We start from the raw sequence: 27137 nt of genomic DNA on the forward strand, positions 1-27137 counted from the left end.
AATCATGAGGGGCATGGATAGGGTGAGTAGCAATGGTAGTCTCTCACAAAGCTGATGGTGAAAACTGAACATGTATTTACAAATGTGATCATGTATTTACAATGAAATTTCACTTATACCATTTACGTGCCCCTTTTCCTTTTCCTCCCACTACATCTGGTTGCAGTCCTGGGGTCGACAGCTGGCGTGGAGGGGGCTTGCCCTATAGTGAAGCCTGCTGACTTTGGAGTTTTGATGGGTGACGCTGGGGGCATTTGTGACTAGAAGGCACAGACATGCTAAGCATCCTGCCCTGATGGAGACTTAGCCTCCTCGACCTGAAATCCCACAGTGCTGGGGAATTGCAGCTAGAATTCCTATGAATCAATGACTCTGAACTCCAGATTGTATGCCATTTCAACAAGCCATCTTGCTCTTATGCTAACATTTCTGTCCTGGGCATGCTGCAATGTTTCAATGAAGCGCAACTCAAGCTCAAGGAAAAACATCTCATTTAACGCTCAGGACTTTACAGTTTCAAGATCTCAGTATTGAATTCAATAACTTCAGAAACTGATCGCATTATGTTTGCTATCCATTTTTCTTACATTCGCCCCATCTAGATAGCTTTGTTTTCTTTGTGTCCTGTGTGTTTTGCTTTCAGTAGAAAGGATTTATTATCTCCCTTTTACACTGAAATGTACACTGATTTTGCAACTCTTTTTCTCTTTCTCCACCATTAACAACGCTTTGTCTTTTGCATTGAGCTTCAACCTCTGTACACAAAGTCCTGTACCCAACACCTTTTTGTTCTAGAGAAGTTGTACTAGACTTGAAATATTAATTTTGTTTCTCTCTCTCCACAGATGTTGCCAGATTGGCTGAAGTTTTACAGAATTCTGAGTTTGTTTTAAATTTCTAGCATCTGCAGTATTTTGTCTTTATTCAAATTATGGGGAGATGGTTGCGCGGGGTAATGTCAGGGGAATAATAATTCAGAGGCCCAGACTTATGGTTCATATTTCACCATTGCAGCTTGTGGAATGAACATCAATTATTTGTAAATGATCTGGAACTGAAAGCTAGTCTCAATAAAGAAATTATCTGTAATGAAACAATCACTGATAGCCAGAAAATCCATTTGGCTCACTAACAAACTTTAGAGAAGGAAAATTGTAATCCTTACCTGAACTAGCTCACATGAGATTCTGGAGCCACAGCAATGTAGTTGACTTTTAACTGTTTTTAAGGATTGGCAACAAATATTGGCATTATCAGCATTTCATCCCATGTAAAAAATTCCATGCTGAAAATTTCATGATTATCAAGGAGTTCAATAGTTAGTATTTTTTTAATTTTGCAAGGTATAATGCTTAAGTAAGATTACATGCAGAAAAAATGAATAGAAAATTAAGATATCTTAAAGTTGCATGGAGGTTAACCAATCTCGGAGTTGGAAATACTCAGCAGGTCCGCACCACCTTTGGAGAAAGAAACTAAGGTCACAGACCTGAAATATTGATATGGTGTTGAGAACAGTTATGAGATGTTTCAAAATGTCAGATGGGAACAGATCTAGAGGTTCTGGCTCCTATTTTTGGCACAAATCATTTTCGTGGGTAGGGAAAGGGGTAATGGTCAAGAAGCACACATAAGGGTAACCAGAATTGTGTTGAGTCAATTGGATTCAGTGCACAAGCCAAGAAAGATCAAAGGGGTGAAGGCATTTGAGGCATGAAGGTGAAAGGGTCTAATATTGAACAAAACAGCTGGAATTAATTCCCAGAGATTTAATGCAGGCATTTTAACAAGTTGCCTCAGCCTTGGCAGGAGAAAGTGAGGACTGCAGATGCTGGAGATCAGAGCTTAAAAATGTGTTGCTGGAAAAGCGCAGCAGGTCAGGCAGCATCAAAGGAGAAGGAGAATCGACGTTTCGGGCATAAGCCCTTTTTCAGGAATTATTCCTGAATATATGCCCAAAAAGTTGATTCTCCTTTTCCTTTGATGCTGCCTGACCTGCTGCGCTTTTCCAGCAACACATTTTTAAGTTCAGCCTTGGCAGCCCTTGAACGATTTCTGGAATCAATGGGACCAACAACATGTGATTTCTCAGAGAATGAAAATGGTGAATTTAAAGGAATTGTTCCTCTAAGGTCAGTGCCCAAAGGCAAGAAATTTCCTAATTACTGCTTCCTGCCTCTTACATGAAAGTTAGCTCACTAACTCCTTTTCCCTTCTGACAGGTACTGCAAAACATCCTGATTGTTCTGTTTTCATCTCAGCTTCCCAGTATCTGCAGTGTTTTCTTCCTGTCATGACTGTACTGGACAATCAATGGACTCTAAGAGAATCTGTTTAAAAGATCACAAACCATGTTCATAAAAATAAGATAAATCATATCAAAGAAAACTGAAATTGTATAGTAGTACCTGTTGTATAATTTGTCATAATTTTCCCTCAAAAGATCTCTTTCCTTTAGTAAGTCGCTGACTCTCTCTTGTAACTAGTCAAATAAAAACGTTACAAATTACAAAGCAGCACAACGTTACCTCGAAAACAAAATGAAATAAAATCTATTTATTTATTTATTATTGGTGTACATTAGGATTTCTCACTTTAAAGCTTGTAATTAATTTGTAGAACTGCACAATCATAATTTTGTAGCATGATCTATCTTTAATGATATTAGTTTATAATAGATCTCCAACTAAGTCACTTCCAGTAACTTGAAAATTGCATGAGGCACGTTTTAATATGTTGGCCCTACTGTTTCTGAAAAAGTTATATTAAAACTGAAAATGACAATGAAGTGATTCTGCATTGGGTACAACAGATTAAATCATTGGCATTTCAAGATAGTACACCAAAGTGACTCAAGGAACTATGTCACATACCACATTCTGATTTATAAAGTATCGTATAAAGTGGGAATTAGAAGGTGTACTTCATATACCTCGTTTTGGATTATGGTTACAAACCACTCTGTTTTAATTCTTGTGGTTTAGTATGTTGCTCGATTCCAAAAGGTGAATTACACTCTTCCAATATACATTTCAATACTTATTATTTCATATAATGTTCACTATCTTCTGTTATTTATTACTAATGCTGATTGTAAAGAATCCTACCTCTACAGTTGTTTGTTGAGAAAATGAAGTTGAGTGGAGCTGATTTTCAAGAAAAAGGCACTTAGAACGTTCTTCTTTCAGCTGTGCATTCAGTTCATCAACTTTACTCATTAAAGCATTGTGACTGGCTTTCATGGTTTTCTGGTTCTGTAAGACAATACATTCTGAATAACAGTAGACTCATTACATATTACATTACATATTATGTAGAGTCACTGCACAAACTTAGTCTGTCAACATGCACAGTTCACTTGGCAATTAATGAAGTTTGATATTATACATGCAGTTAATTCCTTTTTCCATTTGTGGCAAAAATGATACACTTTTCTCCATAACATTGTTTTGTTTTTTGGCATGGTCTGCTGAAACAAAAGACAATACATTTGACTCTATGATAAGACCCATCCTGTTAATGTTTCACAAGCTATGTCAAGAAATTGAACGCTAGCCGTGTACAAGAACTGAGCTAAATAAGTCATTTAAAACAAGGTTTGCAAGTTAGGTAATTTAGTACGGGATGACAGCAAATCATTTTCAATGTAATCTAACATTGGGTAAGGGAAAAAAATGAGATAGTCAATTGTTTAGCAGAAATTGGGTTAAGGGAGCAGGTGGACAATTCCTGGAATAAATGAATTAAAAGAGGGTATTAAGTAAAATATATACAATTTTGCTGAGCCAAAAAACCAAATGTCAGTTAATCGGTTGTAAATCACTTCCTCACCTGTAAACCTCTAATTTATGAAATAAACTATCACATTACCATTTATGAAGTAAAGTAGCACACACTGAAAGCATTAAGGACAGATAATCTTCTAACGTAACAGTGGTGCAAGTTCTCCGATGTGTTTGATACAGAGAAAACAGGCAGATTAACTAATCAGCATGGGTACTGTAGGTAGATACCAATGAGGAAAAGTAGTCAGACGGGTTTTAAGCATTTTCTTATTCCTTCTACATTTGCTTATTATTTATTTTACCACAGCACCTTCACAATGCATTTTCTGTGAGTTTTCAAAGCCTTTACTTTTTTTACTTAATTATATACATGTAGTTGCATCAGACACATTGTGTCTTGGGAATAGCGGTGTTGCTTTTAACTATAGAACTCTTACCTCCTGTATTTGCAAATATTTTCCCTCCAAGACAGTAAGTGCAGCTCCTTTCTCCACAAGCTGTTTCTGTAGCTTTATCATCTCCACATTGTCTTTGATTGCTGTCCTATAAAGATAAAAAGTGTTGCACTACATCATGGACAATACTGAACTGAGAATAGACTTTTTTTTGGTATAAACAGATTATATCACAATTTCTTTCCTACCAGCCCTCTGAGGAGTTAAACACACTGTTAACCTTTATTTATCTGAAATTACAACTGCCAAGAAAATAAGTCTGATAAGCAAACATGAAAAATATGTGAATAGAAAGATACATGTTCCAAACCTTAGAAGGATGGACATTTTTAACTGTAGCACTGAGGAGAGAATTGGTGCATTGAATGACTTTCCTCATTTTACATAATATCGCTTTGTTATATGCAATGTCCATACCACAAATGTTGTTTAAAACTAGATATTTGTCAGTAGCATGCTGTTATGGCAGTATGTAATACTTTAACTAGCTGTATCAAAGTGCATCATCAAACTAAACCAAATGGTTTACAGAAAAATGGAAATATTTGTAAGATTTTACTCCAATCCTATGTATTTCAGGAAGCCTGAAAGTTAAATGTAAGTGTAATTGCCTGTACGTCTAGTGTTTCTTTAGGTTGCACTTTTAAGAGTAATGATTTGATTCTTTTATGTAAAGTACATAAACAGGCAAAAAAGAATGTGTGGAGGCAGGAGAATTTAGTAGTGAGTAGAGTTTAGCACATTTTCATTTCACGTCCAGGACATGGCTTGGATTCAATTCAGGCTGATAAGACAAACATTTTTTTTGACAGCTGTAAGGGTCCCATGTGAAATGCAGTTCCAGACTGGTTCTTGCTACTGAATAGACACAGGATAAAACTATCTGTAAATTTACTACCTTAATCAGAGAACCCATAAGAAAAATGCTGGTTACCGTGGAAATGTCCTGCTGAAGTAGTAGGCAATGTTTGTGGTTGAAGTTGACTTCTGTTAGGAGTACAGGAAGGAAAAGTTTTGCTCTACATCAGGCTTATGACATGCCTCTATGTGATTTCTTCTCCTTGGCATTAATTTAAAAAAAAAATCACAAAAGGTGCATCATGCCCCAAAGCAGACAATCTCACCTAGAGAAGAAAATCCTATTACCCAAAATATGGAACCTAATAGAATAGAGCTGTTATCTCCAAAAATGTTAAATATTTTATGAAATGTTTCTTTCGTTGTGTAACACAGAAATGAAAAATGAATTTTAGACAGCATATAATGGGCAGAATACTTGTATTTGCCTTGAGGCAGATTTGTTGTGCGTTATAAGAATATTGTATAAAATATACTCTACCAAATACTATTCAGTTTCTGTGCAATATATTAACTGGTTTGGTCAGGTTATTATTGGAAATTTGAACTGTGCTTCTTCAATATGTTTTCAATATTCCTCACAAATCAATCAAAAAAAAGTTGACCATTCTGATCAGATAGTCATGCTATCCAGTTTTGTTTGAAATTACAATTGTCTTTGAATAATTCAAACAAAAAATAACACAACTTGTTTTGGGTTTTTAAATACAACATTTGGGCAGCACAGTACCAGGGACCCAGGTTCAATTCCAGCCTCGGGTGGAGTTTGCATATTTTCTCTGTGTCTGCGTGAGTTTCCTCTGGGTGCTCCGGTTTCCTCCCAGAATCCAAAGATGTGCAGGTCAGTTGAATTGGCCATGCTAAAATTGCCCATAGTATTCAGGGATGTGTGGGTTAGGTGCGGCACAGTGGCTCGTGGGCGGCACGGTGGCACAGTGGTTAGCACTGCTGCCTCACAGCGCCTGAGACCCGGGTTCAATTCCCGCCTCAGGCGACTGACTGTGTGGAGTTTGCACGTTCTCCCCGTGCCTGCGTGGGTTTCCTCCGGGTGCTCCGGTTTCCTCCCACAGTCCAAAAAAGATGTGCAGGGTCAGGTGAATTGGCCATGCTAAATTGCCCGTAGTGTTAGGTAAGGGGTAAATGTAGGGGTATGGGTGGGTTTCGCTTCGGCGGGTCAGTGTGGACTTGTTGGGCCGAAGGGCCTGTTTCCACACTGTAATGTAATCTAATCTAAAAAAAAATCTAATTAGTCAGAGGTAAATGTAGAATATTACGGTCTGGGTGAGTTACTCTTTGGAGGGTTGGTGTGGTCTTGTTGGGCCAAATGACCTGTTTCCTCACACTGTGAGCGTTCTATGATAAATATATGGGATAGGGAAATACTGGAACATGCTTCCAAGTTTTTCAAGTTTTTTCTCTTACCAAATTCATTACATATTTTATATATATTCTTTGAAAAAAATGATTTCAAAACTGCAACAGAAATATATATTAAACAAAAAGGAAAACACACCTGCAAACCACCTGAAAATGCAAGGTTTCACTGTTAATAATCTGAAATGCAACAATGCCTCAGGTTTTTCCGGATTTTCCAAAGGCAAACAGTCATTATTCCAGCATAGATCAGAGGCGCACATGAGAACCTTGTGGAAGCTCCATTATTACAGACTCCGAAGGAATTGCCTAGGAAATTTAATATTTTGCTGGAAAATTTCTCTATCCCTGGAATTCTCAGAAAGTCTCCTCTTAAATTGGGAAATTCAGAGGGTCCTGATATAATTAAGTAAATAGTCACACGTGAAATCTTAGACTATTAGGTACACAGTCTAACTCCAGAGTAACAATTGATCAGACCCTCCACTTACTTTACACACACCAACTACACTCCCTCAGACTCTAACCAGAACATACCTGCCCCATTCTACCCCCGATCTCCACTTACTCCACTGCTGAATCCAACCTGACCATTCCCCACTCTTGCTCTGCAAAAGGACAGCACCAGACTAAGTGGTCTTCTTTTGCTCTTAATTGTTGTGTTCATACAAAATCCACTGTTCAGGTATAGATGCACAAATGCTGACCAGAAGCAATTCTGGCAACCTCATTAACAGAAAATATAATTATTTCTCCATGGTTAGTGTTTTATTGACAGTCATCTATGAATGACTGATGCCACTTATGGGATTGGTGGTGATATTTTGCTGGAACTATTTATTGCACATAACTAATTTGTAAATAGCTACATTAAAAACTTAGTATTCATAAAATGAGAATTGACAATATTTTGTTCCAAACATTAAAATGCAAAGAAACCTCACAGGTGACAAATTTATATATATCTAGTTGTGTAAGAAGCAGTAACCACTGTATTCTTTGAAATTCAGTTTAGCAAATTTCTGGAACTGAACTCAGAGATTTGTATTGTGGACTGACATAGAAAGAAAGAATGCATCTACTTTGTGCACTTATACTTACAGGATCAATGCATTTGCAAAAGAATATATATATCTGAATAAACATATCTAATATATATGTCAGAGACAAAAATAAATTTCTGGTTAAGTAAGTTGCTAGCACAAGAACCACAAGGCCATAAATGTGTTCTAAAACTTGCCTAAGAGGAGGAAATGAAAAACGTGCGGAACACATGACTGCAGAATGTTTTTCACTGAGAGCTTATATGGCACCAGAACAAAACAGTATTCCTGTACAGATTTCTAGATTGTTTACATGTAGTAAACAAATAAAAACGATCTGCAAATCCCAACTTAATTGCTGTGGTTATCTGGTAAAACATAGTTGCCCAGAAATTCCGGTGGGAAGATAGTTGTTACAGCAGTGTAGACTGGAGTTGTGTGACAGGATCATGAAGAAATTTTGACATAGCTGACTCTGATGGAATTGCCTGGGAAACTAAACATTCCATTGAGCAATTCCGCTATCTGTGGAACCCTCCAAAATGCCCCTCTAAATCAGATTATTCAAAGAGTTCCAAGCTCATTTAAGTGTATTAATTACCCAAGAAATATTCGAAGATTATAAACCTACTCTAACTCCTGAAGAAATCTTAAACTGAAACTAACCACTTGCATCTGCCAAAACACCACTCCATGGCATATCTGACATCCTAACCATCTGCCTCACCAACATCGACCAATTTGATTAACTGAAACAGCAATTACCTTACAACACTGCTTCATAGTGACTTTAAAGTTTGTATAACTAAAGGCAAACTAAAGTAGACAGGTAAGCATACAAAGCAAACTTACTAAATTCAAAAGGACTTTGAAGATTTTACCCTTCGATATCATGTTAAAAATTTACAGAAATGACAAATTATCATTTCTTAGGAATGAGCACTTCAGTTATCAACTTTGGCGAGCACATTTACAAGGGTGTTGCCAGGGTTGGAGAATTTGAGCTGTAGGGAGAGGCTGAACAGGCTGGGGCTGTTTTCCCTGGAGCGTCGGTGGCTGAGGGGTGACCTTATAGAGGTTTACAAAATTATGAGGGGCATGGATAGGGTAAATATGCAAAGTCTTTTCCCTGGGGTTGGGAGGCCATAACTAGAGGACATAGGTTTAGGGTGAGAGGGGAAAGATATAAAAGAGACCTGAGGGGCAGCTTTTTCACACAGAGGGTGGTATGGGTATGGAATGAGCTGCCAGAGGAAGTGGTGGAGGCTGGTACAATTGCAACATTTAAGAGGCATTTGGATGGGTATATGAATAGGAAGGGTTTGGAGGGATATGGGCCGGGTGCTGGCAGGTGGGACTAGATTGGGTTAGGTTATCTGGTCGGCATGGATGGTTTGGACCGAAGGGTCTGTTTCCATGCTGTACATCTCTATGACTCTATGATACTTAAATGATGGACTTTGGATGCCAAATTTAGAATTGAGCAAGTGCAGAAAATACATTTGAAGCATATGAAATAAATTATACAAGGTACAGCAACAAACAAAAATTGCATTTATTGCAGTGCTTTACAATAGTGAAATGTCTCAGAGTCCCTCACAAGTGCACTACCAATCAAAAGTTTGCACCAAGCACATGAAGAAATATTCAGTAAGATGTCAGAGTTTGGTTTTGAGGAGCATCTTAAAGGAATGAGTTGTGGACAGGCAGAGGAATTTTGGGAGAAAATTCCAGAATTTAGCTTGTAGCCAGTTGAGAATACTAGTGAGTTTTGAGAAGCTTTGTAGCTCAGGTTGAGGTTCTGGATGTAAGTTTGCTTACTGAGGTGGAAGGTTAAGTTTTAAATGTTTCATCACCATACTAGGTAACATCATCAGTGACCCTCTGGTGAAGCACAGTTGTTAGCAACCCACTTTCATTTGTGTTTCGGTTTCTTTGGTTGGTGATGTCATTTCCCATGGTGATGTCATTTCCTGTTCTTTTTCTCAGAGGGTGGTAAATGGAATCCAAGTCGATGTGTTTGTTGATAGAGTTCTGGTTGGAATGCCATGCTTTTAGGAATTCTCGTGAGTGTTTCTATTTGGCTTGTCCTAGGATGGATGTGTTGCCCCAGTCGAAGCAGTGTCCTTCCTCATCTGTATGTAAGGATACTAGTGAGAGGGGGTCATGTCTTTTTGTCAAGATTAGAATGGTGCTGGAAATGCACAGCAGGTCAGGCAGCATCTGAGGAGCAGGAACATCAATGTTTCGGGCAGGAGCCCTTCATCAGGAATGAGCAGCTCATTCTGATGAAGGGCTCCTGCCTAAAACATCGATTTTCCTGCTCCTCTGATGCTGCCTGATCTGCTGTGCATTTCCAGTATCACTCTAATCTTGACTCTAATCTCCAGCATCTGCAGTCCTCACCTTCGTCTTTGTCATGTCTTTTTGTGGCTAGTTGATGTTCATGTATCCTGGTGGCTAGTTTTCTGCCTGTTTGTCCAATGTAGTGTTTGTTACAGTTATTGCAAGGTATTTTGTAAATGACATTAGTTTTGCTTGTTGACTGCTATACTTTCAAGTTTATTAGCTGCTGTTTTAGTGTGTTGGTGGGTTTGTGGGCTACCATGATGCCAAGAGGTTTGAGTAGTCTGGCAGTCATTTCCGACATGTCCTTGATGTAGGGGAGAGTGGCTACGGTTTCTGGACACGTTTTGTCTGTTTGTTTGGGTTTGTTGCTGAGAAAACAGTGGACTGTGTTCATTGGGTACCTGTTCTTTTTGAATACGCTGTATAGGTGATTTTCCTCTGCTCTTTGTAGTTCCTCTGTGCTACAGAGTGTGGTGGCTTATTGAAATAATGTTCTAATGCAGTTTGTGGTGTTGGGATGATTGTTTCTGAAGTTCAATATTGGTCCGTATGTGTTGTTTTCCTGTGGATGCTGGTTTGAAGTTCTCTATTGGCTGTTCACTCTACTGTGACATCTTGAGATGTTGAGAATATGGCCAGGATGACAGACTAAGTAAAATTGGGGATCCACAGGAAGATCAAAATAGTGAAGGACAGAAACTCAGAAGGCTGTGGGATTGGAGGATGTCATAGGAGATACTATGAATATGCAAGAAATAAATACACATAAGTTAAATGCATGTAGATGTTACATGTATATATAAACATAGGGCTATATATTCAATATTGCTGTGCTTGGTTTATGACAGCTGCAAGAGTGAATTTAGAAGAATGCCAGTTTATGCCTGACTTACATGGATATCAAGGATATTTTTGAAATGATGGCCCTGCACCATTAAGATTAGTCAGCATTTTACCTGTCTAGTTTATTGTCCATGGTGACTGAAAATTGAAGGGACGAGACTGGTGAACTGAATCAGGAACAATTTGATCATTTGAATTTGGTGCAATAACACTGGATCATTTCTGTGTAGGAATCCAGTGTCCTGACATTGGGATACTTGAATTTAGGCATTTTTTGTTTATTTGTATATTAACACAATTAAAATAATTTGACAAAGCCTGAAATCTCTCAAAAAATACACAGTCCTCCTCATCATGGCACTTAAGCATCTCTTAGATGATTCCAGTGTAGTGTACCTCCTGTACCACTGAAAGTCTATTCCAGTCGTAATCACTTTTTGGATCACAAACTCCTGCTCAATCGCAAAGTTAACATTTGCCACATAACTTGTCCTAAAGTCAGACTGTACTCTGAAGTCGTGTATTAGATTCACTTTTTCTATATTTGTTACATATTTCCATGTTTAAAATGCTATTTAACTTATTAATTCAAATTGATAATCTATTCCAGCTTGTGGTATCGGAAGCCTTAAATAAGGTTTAAGAATCTTTGTATACAAATGAAGAGAAACGTGAACAATTTTTTTTCATAATTCATACTTGTGAAGTAAGCATTGCTAGCACACTGGCATTTTTGAAATGAGTCGTTTGCTGGGCCATTTGAAAAGTCAATTAAGATTCCCGATTGGAGTCACCTATAGACGAGACTGGATAGTTCAATAGATTTCTTCCCAGAGAACATGAACCAAATAGGTTGCTAGCAATAATTCAGTTATTTTGTGATTATTACTGAGGCTTGCAAAAGAGTATGTTACATTGTTTTCACTCTTGTAAAAGAATAATAGCTGAAACCATAGTTATGATTCCTTAATGCTGTTGTATAAGACTCTGGTGCGGCCGCATCTGGAGTATTGTGTGCAGTTTTGGTCGCCTTACTATAGGAAGGATGTGGAGGCACTGGAACGGGTGCAGAGGAGGTTTACCAGGATGTTGCCTGGTATGGTAGAAAGATCGTATGAGGAAAGGCTGAGGCACTTGGGGTTGTTTTCATTGGAGAAAAGAAGATTTAGGGGTGACTTGATAGAGGTGTACAAGATGATTAGGGGTTTAGATAGGGTCAACAGTGAGAATCTTTTTCCACGTATGGAGTCAGCTATTACAAGGGGGCATAGCTTTAAATTAAGGGGGGGGTAGGTATAGGACAGATGTTAGGGGTAGGTTCTTTACTCAGCGAGTCGTGAGTTCATGGAATGCCCTGCCAGTAGCAGTGGTGGACTTTCCCTCATTATGGGCATTTCAGCGGGCATTGGATAGGCATATGGAGGATAGTGGGCTAGTGTAGGTTAGGTGGGCTTGGATCGGCGCAACATCGAGGGCTGAAGGGCCTGTACTGCGCTGTATTCTTCTATGTTCTATGTATCATATATATTGGATATTGAAGTAACTTTTGATCTTACCACTTTATTAGCATTAGTTGCATTTCACCTGGTTCTGGGTGACTTAGAGCTTACAGTAGTCATATGCAGAGACTATCAGTTTGCATTTGTGGTGTTAAATGCAGAAGTTCAGAAGTTTCTGTCAGTCATCCTACCTTTTTCTGTAGTATGCATTGTTGAACACCCAGTAGATTGCAATCAGTTCAAAAACCCTGAACTAACCAGAACATGTACTTTCAGAATATTAGTCTTGCTGCTGAATAAGATGTAACTGAGCATTTAAAAACCCGCTAAGTTCATAATTAGTACTGAATAGCCTCTCATGTCCCAAAAAATTACATGGTTTTTATGGAATCACAACTTTCCATACTTGTTAAAAATGTCTTTTAAATGATTTTTTTTTCCAGTTTATACTATTTAAGTTTGGAGTCATATAAAGATGTACAGCATGAAACAGACCCTTCGGTCCAACTTGTTCATGCCAAGCAGATACCCTAAATTGATTTAGTCCCATTTGCTAGCACTTGGCCCATATCCCTCTAAAGTCTTCTTATTCATATGCCCATCCAGATGCCTTCTAAATGTTGTAATTGTATTATCCTTGACCACTTCCTCTGGCAGTTTATTCCATACGTGCACCACCCAGTGTGTGAAAAACCTGCCCCTCGGGACTCTTCTAAATCTTTCCTCTCTCACCTTAAACTTACGCCCTCTAGTTTTGGACTCCCCTTCTCTGGGGAGAAGATCTTGACTATTCACTCTATCCATGCTCCTCATGATTTTATAAATCTCTGTAAGGTCACCCCTCAGCCCCTGACACTCCAGGGAAAATAGCCCCAGCCTATTCAGCCGCTCCAACAGGCCAACCCTCCAACCTTGGCAACATCCTTGTAAATCTTTTCTGAACCCTTTCAAGTTTCACATTATTTTTCCGTTGGTAAGGAGACCAGAATTGAATGCAGTATTCCAAAGGTGGCCTAACCAATGTACTGTACAGCCACAACACGACCGCCCAACTCCTATACTCAGTACACTGACCAATAAAGGTAATACCAAACCCTTCTTCATTTCTACTTTAATCCTATGGAAATTACCCAGCCATTTATTTTGCTCTCTTACTTGAATAGATTAAGGATTTTACTGCTTGGTTTGTTGTCTGTAACAATTTCTTTATGCTGATTGCCCTAAGATGAGATGACAGTTGCAAGATACCTTCGCTTAGTACTCAATTAATATTTAGATAGGGGAAATCCAATGGAAAGGAATTGTTAGATCTTTATGATCAGCTTTGTACAAAGTTAGCAGTGAGCACTATCATCTGGCTGTTCATGACAAAATCTGAGCCAATGTCCGACTGACAGAATTACAGAATTAAAGTTTAACTGTCTTAAAAACTGAGAAAAAGCAGTTTCTTCTTACCTCTGTCCCGATGCCTGATCCTCTCTGAGATGCAGAAGGGACTCCTCATATTCTTTATCCTTCTTCCTAATCTGTTCTCTCAATATCTCAATAGACTGTTCCATCTCTTCCATCTGCACCTTCTGGGATTCAATGCAATTCTCCCTAAATATCATACCAGTGAACCACGAATTAATTAATTCATTAAGCAATCAGTAGACAACTGATTCTGATTGGTTACCTTATCATATGTCTTATGACTATACTGCAATTGTGTTAACATTTTCAAAATAAAATGAAAGATGCCAAGTATGTTATTCAGAAGTAAACAATTTGAAAAATGATATAAAAGGACACTGAAATAAATATTGGGGGCAATATCTCAGGGTTATTGGTCATTAATTATAATGCTCATGTTTTTGAACGATCACAAAATCACAGTTGATACTCAGGATAATTGGAGGCCTTCTACTTTCTTTTAAAATTACATATCTAGTGGTGATATCTAGTTCTCATGTGAAAATCGTCAAGACTTCTGCCAAAATGTTGTTGGTGACTGGAGGAGTTCTGCAGGGGTCAGTGTTGGGTCACATCTATTCACATTACACATTAACAATCTGGACGAAGGAATTGAGGGTGTTGTTGCTAGGTTTGCAGATTGCATAAAGATATGTGGAGCAAACACACTGAACAAGTTGTAAAAGAAAGACTTAAATATCATAACTGAGTGCCAATGGTTTTTCCTTTGCCTGTCCTTTAAACTCTGGACAAAACAGCATAAGGTTTTTTTCATCATCCTTTCATGGTCAACACAGTACAGTGAAGAAACTTAGAAAGTTTACTTTAGAAACACCTTGACCAGCTTGTAGTTTTAATTCATACATGGATTTTAAACTTTCTGATGCAAACACATGTAGTGTTGAGGAAGTGGGAAGACTGCAGAAGGATGTGGTCATGCTAGGCGAGTGGGCAAAGAAGTCGCAGATGGAATACAATCTGGCAAAGTGTGCGGTCATGCACTTTGGTGGAAGAAGAGATGCATAGACTATTTTTAAACAGGAAAATGCTTCAAAATCCAAAGCACAAAGGGACTTGGGAGCTGCTGTTCAGGATTCTCATACTGTTAACACGCAGGTTCAGTTGGCGGTTAGGAAGACAAATGTAATGCTTGCATTCATTTCAAGATTTCCTGAAGAAGGGCTTATGCCCGAAACGTCGATTCTCCTGTTCCTTCAATGCTGCCTGACCTGCTGCGCTTTTCCAGCAACACATTTTTCAGCTTCATTTCAAGAGGACTAGAATACAAGAGGAGAAATATATTGCTGAGGTTGGATAAGACTGTGGTCAGACCGTGCTTGGAATATTGTCAGCAGTGTTGGGTCCCTTATCTGAAGAAGGATATATTGTCAGAGGAGGTTTACAAGTACGATCCTGGGGATGAAGGGCTTGTCATATGAGGAACGATTGATGACTCTGAGTCTGTACTTGATTTAGTTTAGAAGGATGAAGGAGTATCTGATTGAAGTTTACAGAAAACTGACAGGCCTGAATAGAGTGGATGTGGAAAAGATCTTTCAACTAGCTGGAGGGACCAGGAACCGAGAGCATAGCCACAGAGTGAAGGGACGACCTTATAGAACTAAGATGAGGAGGAATTTCTTCAGACTGAAGGTAGTTAATGTGTGAAACTCATTACCACAGTGAATGACCATCATAGGCTGTACTTAACATAGCGATAAGTTCATGATTGATAAGGGAATTAAGGATTATGGGGAGAAGGCAGTACAATGGAGTTAAGAAACATATCAGTGATGATCAAATGGGTTTAATTCTGCTCCTAAATCTTATGGTCTTATGATCTAATTGATGTCTAACTTACATTATCGAGTATTGCATTAACAAAGCTATAAAAGCTCAACTTAAACAAAAGCAAACACACTGAACAAGTTGTAAAAGAACATCATAACTGAGTGCCAATGGTTTTTCCTTTGCCTGTCCTTTAAACTCTGGACAAAACAGCATAAAGTTTTTTTTCATCATCCTTTCATGGTCAACGCAGTAGTGAAGAAACTTAGAAAGTTTACTTTAGAAACACCTGACCAGCTTGTAGTTTTAATTCATACATGGATTTTAAACTTTCTGATGCAAATACAAACCAATACTCTGGCGGTCTCTCGTCCTTCACTCACGGAGGCATAGTAATCAGGCTATACAATACAGATACTTGATCATAGGGTTTTCATCGATATTGATTCAAAAACTAAAGTCCACATAGATGATCCAAACTAATGATCAGAGGATTGGGAATTTTTTTAGGAACCAGTAGTAGATGACATGAAGGTAATAAAGAGGGAGAATTTTGTTTTTTTAATTCATTCATAGGATGAGGGCATCACTGGCTCGGCAGCATTCACTGCCCACCCTAATTGACCAGAGGGCAGTTTAGAGTCAACCACATTTCTGTGGGCCTGGAGTCACACGTAGGCCAGACTAGGTAAGGATGACAGTTTCCTTCCCTAAAGGATATTAGTGAACTAGACTTGTTTTTTGACAGTCAATTGATTGTGAAAGTAAATTGGTAAAACATATAAAAACTATCAGCAAGTGATGCTTTGGATATACAAAAACAAAAGTTGCTAAAGGAAGTCTGGGACCCCTGTAGGATGCAGAGTTGGTAATAGGGGGCAGAGACGTGGCTGTAACTTAAATCAATATTTTACATGCTTTCCATCCTGAAAACATCCTAAAATAAAAGTTAAACAAGATAATAATTGGAGGGAAGCTCTTATAAATGTCTCTATCATGAAGAACAAAGTTTTTGACAAACTAATGGGTCTAAACACAGACAAGTGGTCAGGACCTGATGGCCTGCAATCAAGAGTTTTGAAGTGGGAAGTGACTATGAGATAATTGGAGGCATTGACTGAAATATTCCAGAATACTGGATTTCTGGAGTGTTCCAGCAGATTGGCAAACTGCTAACATGCTAATGTGTTCATTATGGGAGGATCCACTGCATTTTTTCCAAGCTCCTGAGTAGTTGCTCCTGAGAGGCCCTATTCTCTCCTTAGTTACCCTTTTGTCTTTAATGTATTTGTAAAAACCCTTTGGATTCTCCTTAATTCTATTTGCCAAAGCTATCTCATGTCCCCTTTTTGCCCTCCTGATTTCACTCTTAAGTATATTTCTACAGCCTTTATACTCTTCTGAGGATTCACTCGATCTATCCTGTCTATACCCGAGATATGCTTCCTTCTCTTTCTTAACCAAATCCTCAATTTCTTTAGTCATCCAGCATTCCCTATACCTACCAGCCTTTTCTTTCACCCTGACAGGAATATACTTTCTCTGGATTCTCGTTATCTCATTTCTGGAGGCTTCCATTTTCTAGCCGTCCCTTTACCTGCGAACATCTGCGCCCAATCAGCTTTTGAAAGTTCTTGCCTAATGCCGTCAAAATTGGCCTTTCTCCAATTTAAAACTTCAACTTTTAGATTTGCTCTATCCTTTTCCATCACTATTTTAAAACAAATAGAATTATGGTGGCTGGCCCCAAAGTGCTCCCCCACTGACACCTCAGTCACCTACCTTGCCTTATTTCCCAAGAGTAGGTCAAGTTTTGCACCTTCTCTTGTAGGTACATCCACATACTGAATCAGAAAATTGTCTTGTACATGCTTAACAAATTCCGCTCCATCTAAACCCTTAACACTATGGCAGTCCCAGTCTATGTTTGGAAAGTTAAAAACCCCTACCATAACTACCCTATTATTCTAACAGATAACTGAGATCTCCTTACAAATTTGTTTCTCAATTTCCCTCTGAAAAATAGGGGGTCTATAATACAATCCCAATAAGGTGATCATCCCTTTCTTATTTCTCAGTTCCACCCAAATAACTTCCCTGAATGTGTTTCCAGGAATATCCTCCCCCAATACAGCTGTAATGCTATCCCTTATCAAAAACGCCACTCGCCCTCCTCTCTTGCTTCCCTTTCTGTCGTTCCTGTAGCATTTGTATCCTGGAACATTAAACTGCCAGTCCTGTCCATCCCTGAGCTATGTTTCTGTAATTGCTATGATATCTCAGTCACACGTTCCTAACAATGCCCTGAGTTCATCTGCCTTCCCTGTTGGGCCCCTTGCATTGAAATAAATGCAGTTTAATTTACCAGTCCTACCTTGTTCTCTGCTTTATCCCTGCCTGCCCTGACTGTTTTACTTGCTTCTGTTCTCAACTGTACCAGTCTCAGATTGATCTCTTTCCTCACTATCTCCCTGGGTTCCCCCCACACCCCCACCCTTACTAATTTAAATTCTCCTTAGCAGCTCTAGCAAATCTCCCTGCCAGTATATTAGTCCCCTTCCAATTTAGGTGCAGTCCTTCTTGTACTGGTCACTTATTTCCAGAATTCTTCCCTTGCTTTCTAGGATTCACCCAGATTTGGAGATTTATGTAGCTTCAAGATTTTCCCTCTGCAACTTCCCATTTCATTATGTTCTTTAATCTAATATTTAACATTCTTCCTCTTTTCTAGAATGTCTGCATTATTCTTCCCCATTGTGAATAAAGAGACAAGATACTCATGAAGAACTCACCCACAATATTTTTGCATCAAAGCATAAGTGCCATTTACAGCTCTGAAAAATTCAACCATTTCCTTAGTCATCCTCTTGCTGTTAATGAAGTGATAAAACAGTTTGGGATTGTGCTGGCCAACATTTCCTCAAATTTGCTCTGTTTTCCTAATTTCCTTTTTCATTTCACTATTATACTTTAAGAAGTTTAGAGTATAAAAATTATTACTTTTTTGAAACTGTCATTAGCTCTACTTTTCTGCTTTATCTTAGCCTGTATACTTCTGGATAACCAAGAAACCTAGATTTGGCATTGGTATTCTTAATATCATGGCTACACTGTGCTTATAAAGTCTAACTTTGTATGCCTCCATGACTTGTCACAGACTTCCTTTCAAGTAGTGTAATTAGTCCTCCTTAGCCACCATCTTTCAGCTTTGTAAAGTTTGCCCTCCTCCGATTTAAGAAATTTTATTCCCCCATTCTATCTTTAATCCTTTTAATAAAGATGTAAAATCTAACTGTATCATGATCACTATTTCGAAAATGGTCACCTGCTGCTAATCCATGCAGCTGCCCAGCCTCATTTCCAGATGTAAATCAGGAATTGTGCTTTCTCTCACTGGATTTGATACATGCTGGTGAGGAAACATTCTCTTGATTGCAGTTCAAGAGCTTTGTGCCTTCCATGCCTTTCATAGTATTCGCATCGCAAATGATATTTGGTGGTTGAAGTCCCCAACTATTATTGCTCTATCCTTTGCGCACTCAGAAATTTGCCCACATATTTGCATCCACCCCGTCTCTTTTTGGAGGATCAATAGTACATGCCTAGAAGTTTGATTACTGCTCTTATTTGTTTCAGTGTTCAACCTATATGGCCTCATTTGAAATTTATTTCAGTGTAACATCCCTTCTCACAGTTGTGATTGATGCTTTAAGCAATAATGCTACACTCCTACTCTTTTTAATCACCTTCTCTATCCTGCTTGAAAATGCTGTATCCAGGGATGTTGAGCTGCCATCATTGCCTATCTATAAGTCAAGTTTCTGTTAAGCCATATCATGCTGCAATGAGTCTTCTGTCTCCTCACTATATCCCTTGAATTTACATATACACCTTTAAATATTGCCAATTTTCAGTGTTATACATTTGTTAACCTCTGCTTCTTATATTTGCAGAGTTATGTAGTAAGTTTCTACCTCCAGTTTAATGCTCTGAATTTATCCACAAGTTCCCATCCTTCTGCTAATCTAGTTTAAATCCTTGCACTGGCAAAGCTCCCTGCAAGAATATTTATCTTGGCTCTGGTGTAGACCATTGAACTTGTACAAATCCCATCTTCCCCACAATCAATCCAAATGCCCCAGAAATCTGATGACTGTCCTCCTCCACCAGCTTTCCAGCCATGTGTTCAGTCACTCAATTCTCTATTTCTATGCTCACTGGTAAGTGGGACCTGAGGCTACTGCTTTTAAGAATAAAGGGAAAATACAATGGATGGTGGAAACCTGAAACAAACACAGAGAATACTGGAGTAACACAGTGGAATTGGCAGCATCTGTGGATTGAGAAAAGCAGTTAACATTTTGAGTCCAGTACACTCTTCTTCAGAATTGCTTTCATAATCCTGCCATTCAATCTCCTACCTCGCTGCAATCAAGACCTCATCATTATTCCCACAAAATTATTTATATTAAAGTATCACCCTTCCCCATAGAATGTCCTGTAACCACTCAATAATATTTTTTACCTTTGCACCAAGGAGGCAACATCTCAGAATCAGGTTGATGGTCACAGAAACACTGGTCTGATCACCTGCTAGTGAAATTTCCAATCACTATTGCTCTTCCATTCTTCTTTCTACTTTCCCTGTACAGTTGAACTGCCTATGAGGCTACAGACTTGGTTCTGGATGCAATGCCCCTGAGGAACCATCACCCTTGCCAAATCCAAAATCAAATACTGATTGGCAAGCATGTTGGACTCATGTAACTTCTGCTGGCTTGGTTTTCTTAGACTGCCAGGTGGTCATCCATTCCCTTGCTGCCTGAATGTTACTGACCTACTTCCTGACATTTTATCCATGCAGTCCTCTGCCAAATAGAAGCACAACAGTGACACCAGCCACCACTCAAGTTACGAAACCTGAAGCGTAAGCTCATGCAGCGGGTGACATTTCCTGCCAACGTGTTCATCTGAGACAAATGGTGTATCCATGTCTTCACACATACTGCAGGACACACATTCCACTCTGATCTGTCATCCCATAACTTTAAAAACCATTTTTTTTGCTATCTTCATTGTAATAGATGACCAGTGCGCACCCATCAGCTTTTTCCCTTGTCCTGAAGTAAAAGCCAACTAATGTATACTGACAACAGAAGGAAAAATAAAGGAGCAACACTGTCTTTCCTTTACCAAACTTTGTATTCAGCAAACTCCCATTTCATGTTCTATAAAACCAAAGCAGCACTCAGTGCAGACAACGCAGCACTGAGAGGTGTCTTTTATGTCCCAAAAACAATTGACTCAAGCTTAAAAAAAACTGAGTAAACTATCGACTAATTAAATTGTTACAGCTCCTCTCAGAGCATGTAAACCCCTGAAGAAAGGCTGCAATAAACACAACTTCTCTTCACCTAAAGTATGATGTTTAGTTAACTGCCAAAGGAAAAGCTAGACTTCAGAAAAAAAAACAAAATCTCTCTTAGAACTCTCTTATTCACTAGATTGAAGATACCCTCTACCATATTCTATGGCACCCAATCATACTAAATTTGATAGATTTTGAACAGATTTAGAATCTCAACATTAAGTGTTTATGAGGTGCTGTGGGCCATCAGCACAAAATCACAATGCAAAAAATCATGGAATGTCCTATGTTCCACCATTACCATCAAGTCAGAGGATCAACCATGTTTCAATGTAGATTACAGGAAGGAACACCAGGAACAACACAACACACACCTAAAAATGAAGTGTCAACATGTTAAGCTATAAAACAGGATCACCCGTGTGCCAAACAACATTAGCATCAAGAGATGGATAGGTACGTGTGCTTCCACAACCAATGGATCAGATCTAAGGTCTGCAGTCCTACCATAAGCAAAATGGCATGGGGTAGCATGGTGGCTCAGCTGGCAGCGCTTCCACCCTTCGGAGACTATGTGGGGTTTGCACATTCTCCCATGTCTACGTGGATTTCCTGCGAGTGCTCTGGTTTCCTCCTACAGGCCATGTGGATCATGCAGGGTAACAGGGAATGCTAGGGGGTATGGATCTGGGTGGGATGCTCTTTGGAGGGTCATTGTGGACCTGATGGGCCGACTGGCCTGCTTCCACTCTGTAGCAATTCTATGATTCTATGATCAGCAGTTGTTAATTGTGGTAGATAATTAAACAACTCACTGGAGAAGACTTCACAAATATCCCAATATGTAATGATAGGGCAGCCCAGCACTTAAGGAGAAAAGATAAATCTGAAGCATTTGCAACAATCTTCAGCCAGAAATGTTCAGCTGATGATCCATCTTGGCCAAATGCAGAGGTCCCTAAAAATATTTTTTCCAAGCTGTGTGCTCCACATGACACACACTCTGATGGTCTCCACATGGCGATCATGTTGCTGAATCGTTTGCAGCATTGACATCTGATTTGGGAAGCTGTGCAAACTAAGAAAATAGTAGTAGGAATGTTGGTCTCTCACATCTTAAACACCAGTCTTTGGCCAATTCAATTTACTTCACTCGGGACACAAAGGAAATGGTGTGGGAGAAGGAAGAGAAGCCATTGCAAGTGATATTCTGAACTTAATGAGATAGATGAACAAGGAACCAAGTGAAAGCAGTTCCACCCATTCGGATGACAATGGAGGGATGTAGTAAAGTAAGAATATCTTACAGATTTCGCACTTCAGCCCTGGCATCTTCAAGCAAGCTATGTCCGTATCGAGGAAACATAGGGTGGGTAGATCTTGTTGTCAACTCTGGATCTTGAGCTCTAATTCCTAAACAAATCATATGTAAAGATTAAAATGATACCATGTATACTAAACAAAAAAAGTAAGCAAAACATTAGTCAGTTAGCTTACACTTGTTTCAATCAAACAATCGCAAGTTGATAACATGAATAGCAAAAAATAGTAAAGTGCTTTGTTGGAGTTGAGATGCTCAGTTTTAAATGGAAAACAATGCTGAAATTGGTCTGTAGCAATTTAGTTCTTGATGAAAGGTCAAACACTCAGCAAAAAAAGAAAAAGTACTGTAATATATTGTCACTTTTTGACAATTTTTCCACATATTTGGAAACAGTTCAATTGCAGTGTACAGTTCTAAAACAAATATTTCACACAAGTTCTGAAAAGACATTGAGGTGAAGAGTGACTAAAACGTAAAATGGATTAAAGTATTGAAATTGTTTCTTCAAAGATTGCATACTGCACACCAATAAATTCAGCATATCAGCTGAAGGTTGATAGAATCAGCAGAAATGGGAAGTAGAAAACTGCAAAACTAAGATCACGTGGCAACAATGGAGAAACAAGTATGATGGGAACTAATAGTATGACAAATATCTGATCCCATAATGCATGCATTAGAAATAAAAATGTCAAATTAATGGTAAAATGGCAATTCTATTAGAGATATCAATTAGTCACAGAGGGTCACAGAATCAAAGGGTTGTTCTGAAGTTAAAAGGCAATAATTTGAAATTTCTGTTTGGAATTTCCTGGGTATGTCAGACTGCCATGAAGACAATTTACAAAAACGTGTTCTTTTATATGGGGTTTCTGTGTGTGTTTTTCTCCAGAAAATAAGAAGCTTAGCTTGATGAAGTCAGAAAGTTTGAGGCAGACTGATGGAAGCAAACAAGTTGGTGGGACTCAGCCTTGGGTCCAGAATGCAAAGAATAAGAATTTGCCAAAAGCTGTGGAATAGCAGTGGACCTGGAGAACAAAATTAGCAGAAACCAACATTTGTTCTAATTTTCTGTTGAAATTATTCTGCAGGAATTGTGAGTGAAACACACATTTCAGCTGAAAAGTCCTGAGATTTTAGAAGGCAGTTGTGGAAAAATGTGGCATTGGGCCTAGGAAAGTCGAGAATCTTCAGAAACCTTGTAAGTGGCCAAGACTGTCGGGGGAGTCATAGTAGAGGTGCAGTTGAGTATTTCAGTCTAAAATGTGTGTTGTGCATTATTGTGCTTTTTGATGTAAAGAATAAATAATTCCCTAAGGCAATGTTTAATTCATGCTTGCTTTACTTAATTCTTGTGCAGTAAAATTTATTTGCTCAAAATCATGCTCAAAACAATTTTATTGTCTAAAATTTTCAACAAATAACCAGGATTCAAACTTCTCTCTGGAAATTGTAGGATCTAATTAGAGTTAGAGCAAACTCGTGTGAAAAAGTCCTGGCGGGGAAGCAAAAATGTAGGAAACAGAAGCAGTTAAAACTTCAGGTTTAGTTCCGAAGAGAGGTTTACAAAATCATAAAGGGCATGGATTGGACAAATCGAAAAAGTATTTTCCCTGGGGTGGGGTGGGGGGGAATCCAGAACTAGAGGGCATAGGTTTAAGGTGAGAGGGGAAAAGATATAAAAGGGGCCCAAGGGGCAATGCTTTCACGCAGAGGGTTGTGCATGTATGGATTGAGCTGCCAGAGGAAGTCGTGGAGGCTAGTACAACTGCAGCATTTAAAAGGCATCTGGATGGGTGTATGAATAGGAAGGGTTTAGAGAGATATGGGCCAAATACTGGCATATGGGACTAGATTAGGTTAGGATATCTGGTTGGTATGGACGAATTGGACCAAAGGGTCTGTTTCTATGCTGTACATCTCTATGACTCTTAGAGTCAGTTCAGACTTGAAATGATAACTGTTTTTCTCTCCACCAATGCTGCCAGATCTGCTGAGTTTCTCCAGCATTTTCTGGGTTTGTTTCTGATTTCCAACATCTGAGGTGTTTTATTTTCTATTTTATTCAGGAAGTTAAATTTGAACAGAGCATATAGAAAACAAAAAAACAAGGTTGGGAATCAACACTGTTATTTGCACATGTGGCTTTCAGCTTGTGGCTTGAACCTGTCAGCCAGGCTCAGTAGTTAACTGCAATTCTGGCAATTGCTAAACAGCTGAAGAAACTGGAGTGATAATACGTACTAAACAGTTGAGGAAAAAGTTTCAAAGTAGTGTTTAACAAAAGGTACTGTCTGCCTTGGAGTCATTTTGAATAAGAAATCCTTGTACCTTTTTGGAATTGCTCGAGAGTTGGGGAGCCAATACTTGTCACTGTTTTCTACAGGGCAAAGCCGTACTTTCCTTTCTCATATACTGTAAGTTGTGATCATTCAAAATTTTTATGCGTTAGCCCAGATGAATTCAAGATGAAAAGCTTTGCTCCCTTTTCAAATAATATTTCCTTACTGTTGATTCTTTGCAAAACATTTAGCTAAAACAGTTAGTGCTGATTTTATGGAATAAGCAGGATAAGTGAATACGTCTGATTTCAGGGTTAAATGGCCAATACCATTCAGAATGACCCAGGGTAATAAAAAACACACTTGTAGGCCCTCCATTTAGAGGCAGGGCAATGCGTAGAAGAGGTATATTCAGTAATTTATTATTCCTATTGATGATGCTATGTTATCAACGGGCAGAGGTTTCTAATTCCCAAAACTCACTCCTGTCAAGACCCACCCACTTATTTGTTTCCAATTAGAATAAGTTTAAGTGCACTCGGCCAAATTGGCAAGTCCTCCTTAAATATACAGATTGAGTGCTGATTTAATCATTACCTTCACAGCATTCACAGCTGGGAATTCAAATTGAGCTCATGGATACCTAATATACAAGCTCCACTAAACAATTGCTGAAGCATTCCACAATAATGAACTATTTTTAGACCATTGACTTTAGTAAATACTAAAACCAGTTTTCTTTCAACACCTTTTTTTAAAAAGAAACTACTCATTTTGAGCCTACAATCTTAGTGTCTTGTTGGTTTACCCATGTAAACGTGATTTCATTATTTTTCATCTACAGATTTTGACCTTCATGCTTGTGGAATGCTGCTGGCTCTGAAGCAACATTAAAATGTATTGTACTTCCCGTCCAGCTGGTGCATTGTGTTGCAGTTTAGTCCACCTGATTTGGCATGCTAACATTAGACAGCAATTATATCTTGAATGAGTATCAAAAAGGTGATTGTGAAAAATAATAATTATTTTCTTTATCCACCTAATATCTTAAATTCTGATTGTAGCAAGTCATTTTTTTAAAATTCTGTAAACTACACGAGTAACTAAATTCCTTTTTGCTTCCTGGCAAAAATTAAAGTGTTTACAACAGACAATAATAAAGGGACAGCAAAACTGCTATTTGCAGATTTGGAAGAACTTGCATAACGTTAACACAATACATTAGCAAAACAACAGTGGACGTTTACTTTTCATTGCAATCCAATGAAGTGCTAAAAGCTATATTGGAGAGGTTAACACCTTATTATGAAATTCCTGAGAACTTCAGAAATTTGCCCGTCCATGCCACTATCTTTATGGGCGGCACAGTGGCACAGTGGTTAACACTGCTGCCTCACAGCACCAAAGACTCGGGTTCAATTCCCGCCTCAGGCGACTGACTGTGTGGAGTTTGCACGTTCTTCCTGTGTCTGCGTGGGTTTCCTCCGGGTGCTCCGGTTTCCTCCCACAATCACAAAGATGTGCAGGCCAGGTGAATTGGCCATGCTAAATTGTCCGTAGTATTAGGTAAGGGGTAAATGTAGGGGTATGGGTGGGTTGCGCTTCGGTGGGGCAGTGTGGACTTGTTGGGCCGAAGGGCCTGTTTCCACACTGTAATGTTATCTAATCTATCTTTGTTGATTATATTACTCCATGACAGAACACGTGGACAAAAATAGAAATGGCTGGAAAAGCTCAGCAGGTCAGGCAGAAATCAGAGTTAATGTTTCAGGTCAGTGATCCTTCCTCAGAAACAAATGCAGTTTTATTTTGTGTAACTACCTTGCTTCTCCAAGTGCACAACGTGACTTTCAAAAAAAAACTAAGTTGCTTGTGGAGTTTCCCAAACAAATTCCAAAGGAATTAAATAAAGTCACAGAATCATACAGAGCAGAAACCAACTGTTTGGTCTAATTCGTCCACATTGACCAGACATCCCAATCTGACCTTGTCCCATTTGTCAATTTGGCCCATATCCCTCAAAACCATTCCTATTAATTTACCCATCCAGATAGATTCAAAAAACCTAAACTAAATGATCTCAGATGAATGCTGATAACCACGATTGTTCAAATTGTTAAAATTATAGCTTATCTTGGATTAAATAATACAGATAACAAAGGATTATTGTATTTTGGGGTCCAGTGCATTTTTATTGCATATTATCAGTTACAAGTTCAGTTTTGTTATTATTCTGTAAATCCATTAACCATCAAGATTGTTGCATCGTGATTCGCTTGACCTCTTCTACCAGTTATTACACTGATAGGTCACAAAATATTTCAGTGACATAATCAAAGTAGGAATGTCTAGCTTTTTTTTGTAATTGTCCAAGATTTTGCAGGTTCCCATTAAAATTATTGCCATGAAGAAATTCTATGAATGAAAATGCATCTGAATGTATTGCAATAGACTCAGGGTGTAATTGGCACATTAAATAAAAATTAGATATTTCACTAAAGACTTTTGAGGCAAATCTTCCAATGGTCAGACAATCATTATTCCAGCATTGGTGGGAGTTGTGCATGGAGACCATATGGAATACCCATTGTAGAAGACACCAAAGGACTTGTCTGGGAAACTGAAGATTCCATTGGGCAATTCCTCGGTCTGGAACCTTCTGAAACACTCAATTTAAATTTGAGATTATGGAAGATTCCAATGGCAACATGTATGTA

At 38.6% G+C, this 27137-nt stretch overlaps 1 protein-coding gene across 5 annotated transcripts in view; it reads right to left on the reverse strand.

The window, feature by feature from the left end:
• rpgrip1l (RPGRIP1 like) overlaps positions 1–27137 on the reverse strand; it is a 225810-nt gene that overhangs the window by 150288 nt on the left and 48385 nt on the right. For all 5 annotated transcript variants that reach the window (XM_043706986.2, XM_043706987.2, XM_087995908.1 and 2 more), the window contains exons 5-9: positions 22122–22227; positions 13662–13805; positions 4223–4328; positions 3108–3254; positions 2409–2482 (exon numbers count right to left, since the gene is read on the reverse strand). In XM_043706986.2, coding sequence (XP_043562921.2) covers positions 2409–2482; positions 3108–3254; positions 4223–4328; positions 13662–13805; positions 22122–22227 — 577 coding nt within the window. The remainder of the gene's footprint in view (positions 1–2408; positions 2483–3107; positions 3255–4222; positions 4329–13661; positions 13806–22121; positions 22228–27137) is intronic.

This window comes from Chiloscyllium plagiosum, unplaced genomic scaffold, assembly GCF_037043375.1.
Source record: "Chiloscyllium plagiosum isolate Xiang-an unplaced genomic scaffold, Cpla_swu_hap1 HiC_scaffold_17, whole genome shotgun sequence".
NCBI lineage: Eukaryota > Metazoa > Chordata > Chondrichthyes > Orectolobiformes > Hemiscylliidae > Chiloscyllium > Chiloscyllium plagiosum.